General features: G+C 42.9%; 2 protein-coding genes across 2 annotated transcripts; both read left to right on the top strand.

Moving 5' to 3' along the window:
- The first annotated feature begins 209 nt into the window (after nucleotides 1–209).
- LOC108579328 lies at nucleotides 210–781 on the top strand. Its single transcript, XM_017942840.1, has 2 exons — nucleotides 210–499; nucleotides 589–781. The coding sequence occupies exons 1-2, from the start codon at nucleotides 350–352 to the stop codon at nucleotides 772–774; spliced, it is 336 nt and encodes a 111-aa protein (XP_017798329.1). The 5' UTR covers nucleotides 210–349; the 3' UTR covers nucleotides 775–781.
- LOC108579327 (elongation of very long chain fatty acids protein AAEL008004-like) lies at nucleotides 600–8,268 on the top strand. Its single transcript, XM_017942839.1, has 4 exons — nucleotides 600–784; nucleotides 5,809–6,060; nucleotides 6,134–6,377; nucleotides 6,727–8,268. Exons 2-4 carry the CDS (start codon nucleotides 5,809–5,811, stop codon nucleotides 7,209–7,211), a joined length of 981 nt encoding a protein of 326 aa, XP_017798328.1. The 5' UTR covers nucleotides 600–784; the 3' UTR covers nucleotides 7,212–8,268.
- The last annotated feature ends 6,973 nt before the right edge of the window (nucleotides 8,269–15,241 follow it).

The raw sequence follows: 15,241 nt of genomic DNA, 5'->3' as shown, positions 1-15,241 counted from the left end.
CTTTCTGTTTCTGAATTTCACACGATCGTCAAAAGTCACTACGAATGTCATTTCCGTAAAGACGAATGCAAGTTAGATTAGAGGATTTTACTGGAAATATCTATTCGGATGATACAAATTCAACGGATATGGAATAAGCGAGTGTCAAAAGCCACTGTTACTCTGAAAAATGGGAATTCGATGCAAGTCAAATTCGCGAGTGTCAAATGTCACGTGAACCTTCTCGAATGAAAATAGATCGGTTCGTACGCTTTCGGATACACTAATTACGAAAATCCGCGAGAGACAGCGAGGCTGAATGGATCACTAGGAATGAAAACAAGAGGCTGTAGCTGTTAAATGGCCGAAGATGAGTGGACCACTGTTAAGATTTTTCGTGGTCCCGCGATACGTCGATCACACCGACACACCCCGCGGACACACGACCCTTGGACAGTCGAGAACGGTCGGCAGGAGAGCAGAGGAGCGCGAGGAGTTTGCTGTTTGCTGGATTGGTGGGGTCGGTGTTCTACCCCACGAGCGGCAGACAACATGCACGCCATAGGTGTCACGAGCTTATGCTGATATAAAACACGGTTTTCATAGTAGGACCTCAGTTTCATCGAAGGTGTCCGGGCACGAAGGTGTTCCTCCCCGGCTATCTCATCGTGTGCCTACTTGTCACGGCTTTTGCATTCACCGGGATTTCCACCGAGGCTTAAATCCGCGAAGAAGAGGCAAAAGAAACGTCGACCAGTGCACTTCGATATCAGGCCGCCGTATTATTTGGACTAGGTCGGATACGGTGAGTAGAAGATCTCGATCAATTCTGGATTTTCGACAGTTTCAGTTTCAGCTCGACGAATCGAAGTAATCGACAGTGTACTTGCAGCAGTGTTCTTTTGCTAGTCTCTCGTAATTCAATAATATCGCAACGATCTCTATGTTGTAATTGTGGACGGAATACGCAAAAGTCTGCGAAATCGCTATTTAAACCGGTTTTCGTAAAATGTAAGGTAAATATACCTCGTTTCGTTTAGAGTAACATTTTCGTACGAGATTCGGTCCAGACGTATCAAGATTTACATACGAAACTGCCGCTTTTTCGTAAAGTGACGAATTTAGACGGCGCTCGTGGTTCCCTGCAATCGGTTTACTCGATTCTGTTCGTCGAATAGCGTGCTGTCGAAGACAAAATGCGAATGATTTTCACGATTGCCAGAAAATCACAGATCTACAAGGAAATGTGACGGGGAAACGGATAGTGATAGCAAGATTATGTGAATCGTGCGCGTTTCGCGAAACTCTAATTATTCCCAAACGATAAAATTATCTTTCTAATCGAGATAGAACTTCTGACGTGATCTAGAATTACTCTAATTATTACGCCGGTCGCCTAGTTCGACGGTAAAGTCTCCCCGCGATACACTTTCGCGCTTCTCGATCGCCGTGACCGATTTTCGGATCACTCGAAAACAAGATCTTCCATTTTTCTTCCGAGACAGTTATGCAACATGACCAAACACTTGCGCAATTTCTGTGCGATCGCCGATCGTGTGTGCACGCTTGATTGATGTTCCCGTTCGCGGAGCTTCTTAATGGACGATCCGAGGCATGACCAGCGTAATCCCCGAGCAAACTCTGCAATCGTGAAGGAATTCTACGACAGTTAAACAGTCGAGATTATGCATACGGAATTCCTGAAAAAAGTGATTCCTCCGAGTCCCCGTGAAAAATTCCAATTCGACCAAGTTGTCGCGCCTAGAGAATCGAGATCGTTTCGCGAGACTGGTCTGATAGAATTTTGCTCGGAAAGAAAATTTGTATCTACGATGTAACGTTGACGCGACACTTCGTTATTTCCTCCGTTTAACACTTTGTTCATAATCTCCAAGATCCCCAAAATTTCCGTCTTCTCGTGACGCAACAGCACAGAAAAACAGAGAGTGCAGAGATACGCGTCCACGACTGATTAACGATCGATCGATCGGTTGCACGTGTCGTCGGATTTGGCACACGATGCACCGGTAATTAAGCGTACACGCAATACGATTACCGTGTCTCGTAATAAAGGCGCGGTTTACTTTCGTTCAAAGATTAAGATCCGAGGATGAACCTGACCGGGCAGCAAATGGCGCTTAAACGCATCGCCGACCAAACGAGTTACGTTCGAATGGACATGTTTAAAAAGACTGTTGCACAGATAAACTGAAATATTCCGAATTGCACGCTACAGAAATACGAAATACCGTGCGTTACAATTCCACCAATCTGGTTGATAATACATTAGAAAACGGCTATCCTCCAGAAGAGAAGCGAATTGAAATTGCAATTTGCGACACGACTCGCAAAAATTTGCACATCCATAGAAGATCGGACGTTTGTATTGCAAATCTATTTGCAAAGTTGCGTGCAGTTGGCGAGGGAAGGTGAACTGGACGCGTTGCAGGTGATTTGAATGCGTGCGCGTTACGCGCTTCTCAGAAAGAGGATAATAAAAACGAGAACAAAGGATCGAGAGAGAGGAGATCCATGGAAAACCTTCGCGGGAAGATGCGACAAATCTCCTATGCATTATCGAGCGTTCGTCTCGTTATTTATGGAGCAGGATTTCCTCTTGTTCCTGTCAAGCCAGCTCAATGTTTTCCCCGTGATAAATATGTGGACATTAATCGTACGTGCGTTGAAATTACCGGCCTGTTGCGATTAAATTCTTCGACGAGGCTCTGGTTAATCGCCTGTTGTTCCTTGCTCGTTACGACAATTCAATTCGAAGGCTTCTGTATGTAACCCTCGTGCAACGCGCTATTATTTCTTCTTTTCATGCTGCGTATACGTTTAACATACTTGAGTGGAGAACGCTCGTTCGCGTGGTTCATTTCAAATGGTAAAAAAGTTTTCCAAGTAACACAGTTTCTTTTCCTATTCGATCGAGAAAAAGGGGGCTGAAGTTTTCGGGACTATCGCGCTCAAGCAACGGTCGCTAAAGAGAGGAAAAGTGGAGAGGCAAAGAAGAAGGCAGGCAGAAAATCCTCTGCTCGACAAGGAAATACACGGATTCAGGTGACAACGAGCGATCCCGTCGATACCATCTCTGTCGTTATACCGTTTCACTACTCGCTTCTTGACACATTTTTCGCACGTGATTAACACCGATCACGCCTCGCATCTACAATCACTCGGTCGAACCATTTACGATTCTCTCGTCGTGTATCTTTTACCACGATTTATCGTAGAACGTAATAAAAACAAGTGTCCCTTTAGGTCTTAGGAGTGCGCTATTAAATCGAAATGTGCATTAATCGGTGCGCAATCGTCGCAAGAGAAGCGACAACGGTATTTATTTACTTATACGGTAAATGGCTCATTGGTATAATACACGGTAATAGTGACATAGCGAGGTAGGAATTTATATAAAATGAATATAACTAAAAATTAAGGTGATTAAAGTAGTTGAAGTCATTTAAGTGGCAAGCTAAGCAGTGATCGCTTAAGTGAGGTGTTGAATTGAATAGATCGATACATGAGATGGCATTATTAGCATTAATAATCATTCGGTTGGTACCAGTATGGTGGTATTGAACACGGAGGAAATCTCATAGATGGAACATTTAAACAAAATTTTGCCAGAAGGGAAGGAATAAGATATCTTGCGATTTCCTTCTATGTTCGAGAGTGTTTAGATTTGCAAATGCTAATTTGGTTCATAGGTATGACAAGTGATGGGGATAGGTCTCCCGATATGTATTGGTTGTAATTGTCGGATAATGATCGCACATTTATCGGCTACTTTGCAGAAAATAAAGATCGAGCTTAAAAAATTCACGGAAGAAAGACGACGATGCCTGCAGTCCTGTCGAAACGCGGACTATTTCGTTCTCTTAATAATCCAAACCACGAAACACGGTCCTCGCTGAGCTGTTGAGAAACGGAGAATTAGTACTGCAACATTTAGCAAGAGCCGTGTGGGTCCAATTAAACGTGCATATTCAAAAGTCTCTGACTCAATCTAATTAAACTCTAATCCGTAACGCAAGTCATACGAGGAAACATCGAAGCGACTGGAAAATTGAACGCGATGCTGCAACAACAGTTCCCTCTGAATGGAGCGATTATTAAGCTTTCCGGAGTGGACAAATGGCCGCGAGGCAAGAGTTTAAGAGGATTGAAAGAGGATGCGAAAGAGGAGCAAACAGGATTACAAGATCGAACGCCCATAGAGTAGGGTTTGGAATTCTTTTTTCGTGAACGGAAACGGGTTCTCCGAGTCGGCGTTTGACGAGGTCGCTACTTCTCCTTCGAGCGGTAGTCGAGCGTATCGGCTTGCGAAATCGACCCTCGAACAGGCGTGTCGCTCGCGTATCGTTTTTCGATAGACGACTTTTCGAGGAACCTGGTCTGGTAATTTCCTAAATTTCGCAAGGGACCGAAAGTCGGCCGCCGCGAGACTTTTCATCCGTGGCGCGGGAAATGAAGCAGTGGAGAATGGAAGGAGGCAGTGAACTCGAAACGCGACGGTGTCTACGGCAGAAATGAGCACCCACGATCGTGTTCCTCCGCATCGAAAAGCCGTAGGTTATCGCGGTTTGAAAAGTTGATTGTCCGGTTTTGCGCCTCAGACTTTGCACTACCACCTAATTTAACCGGACGACGTTCGATTTCGATTGTACCGAGATTCGTGTTATTCTCGCAGCGCGACAATTCGGGAATGCGTAGAGGCCGAGGGATGTCGAAGGAATGGAGGAGGAGTCGTTCTCGTTGAAGTCGAAAGGGAAAACTAGGCGCGATGTAAACGATCGAGATTCCTCGAAAGAAAACGAACGTAACTGCTGCCGGAGAAAGAGACTACGGTGGTTTGATGGCATCACGAGAAACCCAATGGCGCGTGGATAGAAGAAGTGAAATTAAGCGACATACTTTCGCTGACATAATCTCGCGATAACGCGAGAAGCTTGCGCTTCGCCAATGGGATCAGAATTGCATCAATTCTGCTTATCGAGAATAACGGAGAAGACGTTTTTATCGAATGGTATTGTTACCGTTAAATGCACAAAAATATTTGCATTTGTTGAATGAAATAATGTGTGGTTGCGGGACGTAGAGAATGCATTCACTTCAATGCCAATTATAATTGTTCAGTCGAGTCACTTGTTTTAATAATTATCGCTATTGCAAGGTTGGAAAATCTATTTTTTCACCGACCATTCATTCCAACAGCTGCAGCTAAAGCCGAGCATTGTCGTTTGTTTGTCTTTAACATTACGCTCGTACGTCTGTCTCTCCTCGGTGTCGATTTTCTTCCGAACCTCGTAACGACGACGTTAATCATTAGCATTGCCGTTTCGCGGTGTTCACAGAACTGCTGGAACTGCCTTTTCTCAAAAGTGAATAGATTCGAGAATTCCGATTCTAAGGTGCAACGTTCAAATCCGCGTGACACATGGATATTCCACCAACAAAATCGAACTGTCGGAAAAATTGCTCATCGGTGGATGTGCACGTTTTAAGCGTCGAACAGTAATTCGCAGATAAATTAAAATGTCCTATTAATCATTGTTATTATTCCCTCGATATTCATATTCATTATCCATCTATTATTCCACGGAGATTAAAATCGCGCATCTGTGTGACTCCGAACGACGCGTGATTTCGCGGTATTATTCCAACGATTTTGTCAGAACAGGCGTTATCACGTGCACGCGTGTGTCACGTCGAAATGGTCAGCCCGGAACTCGGCGTTTTTCTGGGGAAATTTTCGAACGGTGTTCGCGTTCCGAAAAAGTTTCCTTCTCGGTTGCACCGCTAATTGTATTTATCGATCATTTTCAGATGGCGCAGCTTGTGAGAACACTGTACGATGGCTACCGGGACCTGATGGACAACAAAAGCGATCCCAGGGTGAACAACTGGGCCATGATGAGCAGTCCCTTCCCAACCTTGGCCATCTGTCTATCCTACGTATACTTCGTGAAAGTGTTAGGGCCGAAACTGATGGAAAACCGCAAACCCTTCGATCTGAGGAGAGTGATGATATTCTACAATCTTTTCCAAGTCATCTTCTCCGCGTGGTTGTTCACTGAGGTAAGCTCGAGGATAGCTCGAGATATTATTAGAGATGAGATGCATACATCTTTTTGCACTTTGTCCGACACAGTCGTTGCTGTCCGGATGGGGAGGTTACTATTCGTTGCGTTGCCAACCGGTAGATTACTCGAACCATCCTCTGGCAGTTCGAATGGCACACGGCTGCTGGTGGTATTACTTCTCGAAATTCACCGAATTTATGGACACGATCTTCTTCGTGCTGAGAAAGAAAAGCGACCACATCTCTACGCTACACGTGATCCATCATGGATGCATGCCGATGTCCGTCTGGTTCGGCGTGAAATTCACTCCTGGTAAGCGTTTATCGATTATCCGTGGTTAAACAGTGCAAGTTAATCGTTCCCGGAATCGAGTTTCGCCTGACGACGATTCTCGCTACTGTCGTTCGTACAGCTTTGCTAATTTATGCTAATCTATCGTGACATATTCCGGCTGGAACGATGATTATCCTCGAAAATGTAAATAGTGGTGCCTGAGTCGAATACGTAATACAACGAGACTCTAAATTACTCGTTTGAAAGAATAAAATCTGGAATTTCAGAGATCCGTTAGGCGAGACCAAAGGTCTACGGCAGAAAGAGGAAATAAAGAGAGAGAGAGAGAGAAAGAATATTAATAATATCGATCGGTTTTCATTCACAGGCGGACACAGCACATTCTTCGGCCTATTGAACACTTTCGTGCACATCGTCATGTACTCGTACTACCTGTTGTCCGCTCTGGGACCAAAGGTGCAGCCGTACCTCTGGTGGAAGAAGTACCTGACTTCTCTGCAAATGGTCCAGTTCATCCTGGTGATGATCCACGCGTTCCAGCTGCTCTTCATCGAGTGCAACTACCCGAAGGCGTTCGTCTGGTGGATAGGAATGCACGCGACGATGTTCTACTTCCTGTTCCGCGACTTCTACTACGCGGCCTACGAGAAGAGGAAATCGTCGTCGTTGAAGAAGAGAGAGGAGGCACGGCGACGAAACAACGAGAAACAACAGCAGGCTGAATCGGAACGGAAAGACGCGAAGGAAAATGGCGCGATCTACGCGGATCAATACAAGATGGCGACCGGCTATATCTCGGACAACGGCTTGAGAAACCGTGTGTTCATCGATAACACAGGTTTTCAAAAGTAAATCGCCGTTCGAAACGTGCGACCTGTCGGCAATCGCCGCGATCTGGATGAATTTTCGGAAGACGAGTCAGATGAAGATTCTTCGCGAGCTTTTACGATATCGAGGATCTTTCCGATGATTTCGGCCGAATCGGGCTGGTACAATGTTCATCCTGCGCGCAGGATACGTTTGTATAAAACTCAACAACACTTTTACGCTTGCTGTGCGTGTTCGTTTGTATGTATGAATGTAAGTGTGCAAGTGGGTATGTATGTACCGGTGAATGTAGGAATTAAGGTGAAAAATGAATGGAGGAGAAGACGTGACGGCTGTGCGCACCGTTGCGCGCCCAACTGGTCGTCGAGTTCGGGTCACAAGAGTTGCCAAATTCTTTCTTCTTAAGCTCTTATTATCTGTGTAACGTGTTATTTGTAAATTAGAAGTGACAGAGGGGACTGGGTCGTGAATCGAAGACGTGACGCGACCAGAAATCCAGTTTGTTCGTAACTTGAGGTCACGAGTTCCGTAAGTGTAACATTCCCATTGCTCAAACCACCAAACGAATCAACTTGATCGGCTCGTAAGCGTCGCCGAGTCGATTCCGTTGCCGCGAACCGTGTGATCCGGTCGCGAGATCGCAAGTGTAAATTAATCGTAGAATTAAGCAGACGCGGGCAGACGGTATAGAAGAATAGGTCGATCCTTCGATCGTTCCGATGAATATTTCAATAAAGAGAAACACGCTGTTAGGGCATTACGAAGAGCATCGTGATTCGAAATCGTTATTGTCAAAGGAACAGTTGAAATTCTATCGTATCGATGTCGCGATTCTTTCTTCGAGATAATGTTCCAGTTACGCAACGAGGCGCGTTGTTAAACCGATCGAACCCGATGATTAACGTGCTTCGTTAATTTTTATTCTCGCGACACTTTTTCCTCTCGGTAGTTTTCTGTGATAGTTAGCGGTCGGTGCGTTGGAGCTCGTTTGCAACCGTGTTTACTATTCGTCGCTGCCCCGACTGGAGAAGGATCGAGCCAATTTGGCGAGAAATATAAGTACTTTCGGCGCGTAGATTAAGTAACTTTGTACAATACGGACAACTCGCTGCAAATAAAAAAATGTATTTATTTTACGACGAATAAATTGTACCATTTGTAATGAACCCAATCGTTCGTCGTTCGAAACTTCAATTATAAAATTCCCGCGCTAGGAATACGTCACATCCTAACTTAATCTTCGACACAGTCAAAGTCACTTTGCACCAAAGATTTCTACACTTCGTAAAAACAGTCGTCGATTTTAGATCTATCGTAAAATGCGATTTTGCCCGACGCGTACTTTCTCTCTTACCAACTACAATCGGTCGTTCAGATTCCTTACTTATCGAACTAAGGTACTCGAGAATTCACATTGTCGATAAATCAAATTTCTTTCTTTATCACGAGTGTAAAGAAGAAACTCTTGGATCTATTTCAAATAAACAAATAGTGACCTCTATATTTTTTTACGGAAAGAAACAACGAGTTTACAGAGCTAACGAGAAAATTCACTGTTTCTATATGAGTTACACTACAGAGACCGTGCACGTTATAAATCACAGCAGCTAACACAGCTATAAGGCAGAACGGTAACACTAACGGTTAATTAATTCGACGATCGTCCAAGCATTTCGTACGTAGTAAAACGAGCGTGATGCGCAAAATAAGTCCCTTTCGTCGACGACAGCGGCGATCTAACCGCTTAGCCTCGGGAACGAGCAAACCAGGCGGTACTAATTTTCATGGGTGAAAGTGGCGACCGGTGAAAGTCGCGTAAGCCATGCGACATAAAAGAGGCTCCGAATAAACTGCATATGCCTCGCTAATGCATGTGCTATACATGTTAATGTGTTACGACAGATACATCATACTTTTGCCCGTCGATTACGATAGATTGCGTTCGGCTAGTGCGAAAGGAGAATTCGTAATCGAAGATTAGAGGGAATTAGACGTCATCGAAGCGTATTTACGTTTGACCACCAAATTTCGCAACTTGAAAATTAACGTACGGTTATGATTATGTGATACACGTTTAAAAAACCACGAATTACACGTATAATTATAATTTCAAATTCGCTCGACTGACTTTTGAACAAATGTTTATTTATGCCGCTGCTGGAATTAGAATCAAGATTAAAAATCGTTGGCGTGCCGTTTGGTTATCTGTTCGATCGTTTCAAGCTATCGAGTATAAAAGATCGAGTTAATTGTAGGTTATAAACTTTGTTTGATGAAACGATCGTATCAGAAGCAAGCTTTGAAAACGATCGCGGTCTATTGACGGAAGCGAGCGACATAGATATACATCTGGTACAATTCCACGGAAAACAAGCGACAAAAAGGAATCGCGGTCGGTGTGTAATTTGTTGGATTCCAATTCAGGTAGGCAAAATATAAAAACTTGTACTCACACCCGTATTTACAGGAACAACATCATCCTTAATAAATCTGGTGGGATAATGTATAAAGTGAAAAGCTGGAAAAAAAAGCGCGAGCACAAGAGGAGCATAAGAAGTATTTCATAACAAAAAATTAATATGTGACATCGCTGCTACGTCTTTTACGCGTTTCAACGTGTACATTGACAGATTTAATGACTCGAAAAATGTACACAAATCAGAGTGGATTTTTATGTTACACTACGCTGGAATAATTATTACTCGAGTAAGAAATGATTTTTATCTGTCTGATAACTAAAACACGTAATCGAGCATAAATAAGAATTTCCATAACAAGTAATAACACTGAATTTTTTTTGTTTTTAACACGCTGCATTAGCATACGCAGCGAATATTGTTTTCCGATATCAATGTTCGATTGTTCATTCGGGAAAGCAACGTGTACGTAGAATAATTGAAAAAACATTGAAACATACACGCGTAGAAACGAAACAGAATGTCTTGACTCACGGCGTATTTCAAATAGGCAAACATTAGGACGATATTGGCCAGGGTCTCGTGGGAGGCAAAGGTTAACCACATGTAATGTTGTATTTACCAAGCCATCGCCATCGAAATGTGCAATTGATGTTCGGTGAGGACTGACGACATGCAAAAAGAAAAAGAAAAAAAAGAAGGAGACAACAGGTGGAAAATATATACATATGTCAGTGTGGACAAGTAGATGCATGGAAAATGGCACCATTTCCAATGAACTTTGTACTTCAACAAACGTACCAAATTAGCATTCAGTCACGCAGACGGTCGCGAGCAAAAAGAAAAAGTATTTTACCGCTAATATGTATGGTACCAGTAGAGAACAATATGTCTTCTAGATCAGCCGCATTAAATACTTCATTGTACGTCGTTCTGTGTATCGTCGATTTTCTAGAAAACTAATAAAAGTCAATTTTTTCGTTAATCAGTTTAAAATTTGTTGGGGCAGAAAGTTATTAATTACAAAATTTGAATAAATCGAATTTGATTCGCTCAATTGAAATTTTATAATTGGAATTTTTAAATTTGAATAGTTCAAAATTGGCTGAATTTAAATAATTCAGTGTTTGTTTCGAATATTCGAAAGATCGAAGTTTCGAAGATCATAACCTTTGATTGTCGTACTGGTTCTCAATAATCTATACACTTCTAAGATGAAATATAGCTTTGTACGGTCAGACGGCTGTTTTGAAACACCGTGCGTTATCGCATTACGAAAGAGAATACCTTCGTAATAAATCCCATCTAGGTCACACATACCTACTGGACGATGTAGACCGATCGGGAGAAAATTAGGAGTGTCGGTATGAAATTACGGTGCATCTCATGTCAACGTACGACTCGTTGAAAAGAAAATAAAAAACGAATGTCCACAGAATACTACGTAAATTGTACGCAAAAACGTAGAGACGAGGAAGAGAATACGTAAGTAAATACTATGAAAAATCCGTTCCTATTCGACCGGTAGAAGTTACTCAAGGTCATCCACGATTTTTTTTCATCCATGAAAGTTGATATAGTGCCTATAAATATTCACGTCAAAGTTATTTTTTACCGAGTGAAAGGATAGTGACCCTTAAAGGCCTTTGACACCGGTATTTGAATTATGAAATGCTGTACAAATTTCAAAGATATTTCATCTTTCAAGGAACGATATCCACGTCGATACTACTACGCTGACACGCAAACAGCGTACGTCATCGAGATGGGACTAATGAACGTCTCGCTTTATTTTCCATCGCGAGCCTTGTTCCAAGAAGATCATCGCGAGAGAAAAAAATTCCTCCGACGTTTACCTCTTTCGAGGTGCAAAAGGATTTAATCTTACCGCGACGGCGTCATCCTGTGTTTTCGCGGATGCATGTTTATCAAAGAGGATTTAAACTACTTCCTAGAAAATCAGCTAGAAACGTTTGCTTTCTTTCTGTGTGCGCGACGCTCACGTATGCATCTTACAGCCAAAGGGAGAACAAAGCGTCGCGTAGACGTTAGAGGCATCGTCCTCGTAAAACTCACCGATCGGAATCGTCGTTACAATTGAAAACGTTTCGCCTAAAGGTTGCCGCGACAGATATCGGAAGCTGTTAGACGAAAGCGATTCGAGGAAAACCTTGAATCTTCGCTGTGAAAGTATACGTTAGTGATCACCCTTTCTCTCCGATAATTTTCGGGACAGTAACGTTTCGTTCCTGTCGCATAATACCTTCGCACTGTTCACAATCAGAAGGAACAACCTTTGAGGATGATAGGACCGCGCGGGATACAGTGAGCTTCGCTCTAGTGTCGCGTCGATAATCGACCATTTACGCTCCGAGATTCGCCTTTTAAACAATCGTCCGCTGTAATTTCTTCCACGCGTCGCTTGCGAACAGAACCACGTGACGTTTACTTATCCGGAACGGGTATACAATTCATTCGCAGTTCGTCTACTCTCTGTACCATCGGGTCGAAGATCGGTGTACAGATATTTCGAAAAAATAATTCAAACTCTCCGCTGAATAATCTTGACCATCTGTTCGAATCTAAATTTCAACCTTACTTTACATTTGAATTGAATAAAAGTTCATAGGTTAGGTTTGAACGCGTGAAACGTTAGAATATACGCGGAGTATAGAGAGAACAGGGGGTAGACAGGAAGAGAGTGGAATGCGTGTAAAAATTGGGAACAGCAAGTGCCGGAAAGCGTTGTGTTTCGAGAGATGAAATGATTTGCAAGCATCTCGTGACCGTGCAAACCAGGTAAGAATCACTTTCGCCTGGATACCCCCGTGACTTGCATAACCTCCCGCAAAGCTGTTACACGGCATTACACTTTCTGTAGTCTTTTCCCCTGTTAGTCGAGATCACTCTCATTCTGGTCCACTTGCTTACTCTTTCTCGCCTCGATTCGCGAGCACACAGACCTCGCTGCGATATTTCGCTACGCAGCTTCGTCTACGTTTTCGCATTGTCCTCGAGCAGCTCCTACGAAATTCTTCTACACGCACAAGAGGACTGCTCTCCTGGTGCAAAGTGGTCGGGAAAGAATGAGGTAATACGAGCTCGTGACACTTTGCAGGCATGGCCAAAGTCTTAAGTTCAGGAACGACTGCAAACATGGTAAGTCATGCGGAAAGATAAGAACGTGTCGAGGGTTGGAAAGGGTTTGGCGAAACGTGCCCGCTGGTAATTTGTATCATATTTCCTGAAGCGATACGATGGAAACGAGGGAGAAAGAGGAAACTGAAAACTGTTTAAAAAATAAAAGAAAAAAGGATCTACAGGTGTTGAGTTTCGTTTGGCGATAAAGAGGAATGTTAGAAATCAATGAAGTTTAAAAAAGGCAAGTGTGATGCAACGTTTTACAACAAAGGGCCATCGCCATTGTAGATCCATTCGAAGTAGGTTAATCTGTACAAATATGTATACCTGTAACCATCAATTGGCCACTTTCCCGGCCTTGCAACGGCGTACTTCATATCGAAGAACTGTCCGATCATAATACGATGCAATAAATATTGATTTACAAAGTGCTCCGGGTGAGAACGCGTTATGCATGTAAATCTAATCACAAAGCTGAACAACCTTTTCATCAATTTTTCCTCTGCATACAATGTACTCGGTTTGACTTGTTAATCTCGCCCTTATTAAGTTACCAGCAAGCACGCACAAGCGCACGAGATAGTTAATATTAATTTGACACGGGACGTTAAATAATTTACCGCAAATGTATCCATCGCATTTGTCGTTTCAAAAAATCATGTCAGATCTACCTCGCGATATCGTGGTTTTCATTTCAACCCTTTTTCAAGACACACGAGGAAAGACGGTTCGTTTTGTCCCATACGTCGGTCAAGTAGCCAAAGGTCTGAAAGAATTAAAAAAGGAAATTATGTCGCGCAAGTGTATTCGTCAATATGAAAAAGAAATGACGTAGAACGTGATTCTTTTGAACGGATCAAAGTATAACATGCATGTTTTTCTTGAATTTCTTCATTCTGTTCAAACAGAAGAATAAAGATGACTATGATCTAACACGTCCAAGCACGCGACCAATGGCAGAACTGTCGGTGATTAGTCTGCGTTTTCAGTAACATTATGTATCGAAAAAATATGTACTTACTTGTACGAAGTAAACTCTCCAGACTCTCGATGAACTGCCAAATATTAACACTTGGATGAAATTTGCGATACGTAGTAACGACTAATTCTTCTACAGATTCGATGCTTGGCTTTGTAATCTTGATTATTCATACATCAAGGGTAACCGGAACTGAGAAATACGAACAATTGCAACGAGGTTAAGAAATCCTTTTTTCTTATAATTAAAACTGAACAATGAAATATAGGTGTTTGTGCAATATAAAACCGGTAATTAAGTATTTCTACGAATCCGGGGAAGCCATTAACGTATATATGTAAATACTCAGAAATGCTTGAACTTTGACACGGTTACGAATTTTCTGAATAGAAGATTGTTGCGAAATTACTGAAACGATATTGAATTTTTTATGTATGTTTAAGAAGTATAGTTTTAATCATAAGGAATCACGCTTCGTTGCATGAGCATCGACGTACATTATACATTATGTATATCCAATATACGGCGCAATAACTAACCAAAATATGACAAACTAACTAAAGACCAACGTCGTTTCCCGCGTAATGCAAATCATTCTGATTCGTCGTATCTTCCTATTGGCGGTTCGTCAAGTTTTGCATTTGAAATGCTGTTAGGCATCGTAACTTGTTCCTAAATAAATTAGACACATAATAGTTTGAATTATACATGCATACCTTACAACGTTCTTGTTTGTTTAAGATTTCAATAATTTTCTTATGGTATGCGTAAACACAAAGTCTAGTGAATAACGATTTAAGTAGACGTCAATCAGCTTATTCTCAGCCAGATTAAGAAAGATCGGTGTGAAAAGAATATTCGAGATCCCCAGTTTGAGAACCATCTGTGACTGTTTAGAATAACGTCCGCGAGATGGCAAGTCGGCGGCAGTGGTTTTCGTCGTCGGCACGGCGGTCCTCGTTTCTATCGTTTTCGTCGCGTCGTCGTCGTCATCTAAGTCTAAGTCGTCCCCCTCATCCTCGTCGTCGTCCTCGTCTTTGCCGCGATCAGTTTTGTTCCTTTTTCCCGTCGTTAAAGAGACTCCGTTTTTCCCCGTTCGGTTTCCACAACGTGCTGACAGAGGAGGAATCATATGGAGATTCGACAAGGGCGAGGTGGGAGATCCGTATGCGAGCACGCAGAAGAGTGACAGGTTACGAAGAATCGGTCGAAAGTGGGAGGGAAACGCAGGAGAAAGAGGAAAAAAAGAAAGGACGAAAAAGAAGGAAGGAAAAAAAAGGGGGAGAGAAAAGTGGTGGTAGAATGAAGCATCGTGGACAGGAGTAGGGCGACGGGCAAGCAGCAAGCAAGGTGGATAAGCGGCAGGTAGCGTAAACGGAAAACGGCCGGCGGGTAGAGTGTACAAAAAGAAACGGGGGACCGTCAGTCAAGTGCGACCGCGTGCACAGGAAACTATCGTGGAGGATTTAACGCTGTACTCTTTCCTCTTTTTCCCTCGCTCTTCGCTCCTTTATCTT

The sequence above is a fragment of the Habropoda laboriosa genome, unplaced genomic scaffold, assembly GCF_001263275.1.
Source record: "Habropoda laboriosa isolate 0110345459 unplaced genomic scaffold, ASM126327v1 scaffold76, whole genome shotgun sequence".
Classification (NCBI taxonomy): Eukaryota; Metazoa; Arthropoda; class Insecta; order Hymenoptera; family Apidae; genus Habropoda; species Habropoda laboriosa.
This window is presented reverse-complemented; position numbering and strand designations above follow the sequence as displayed.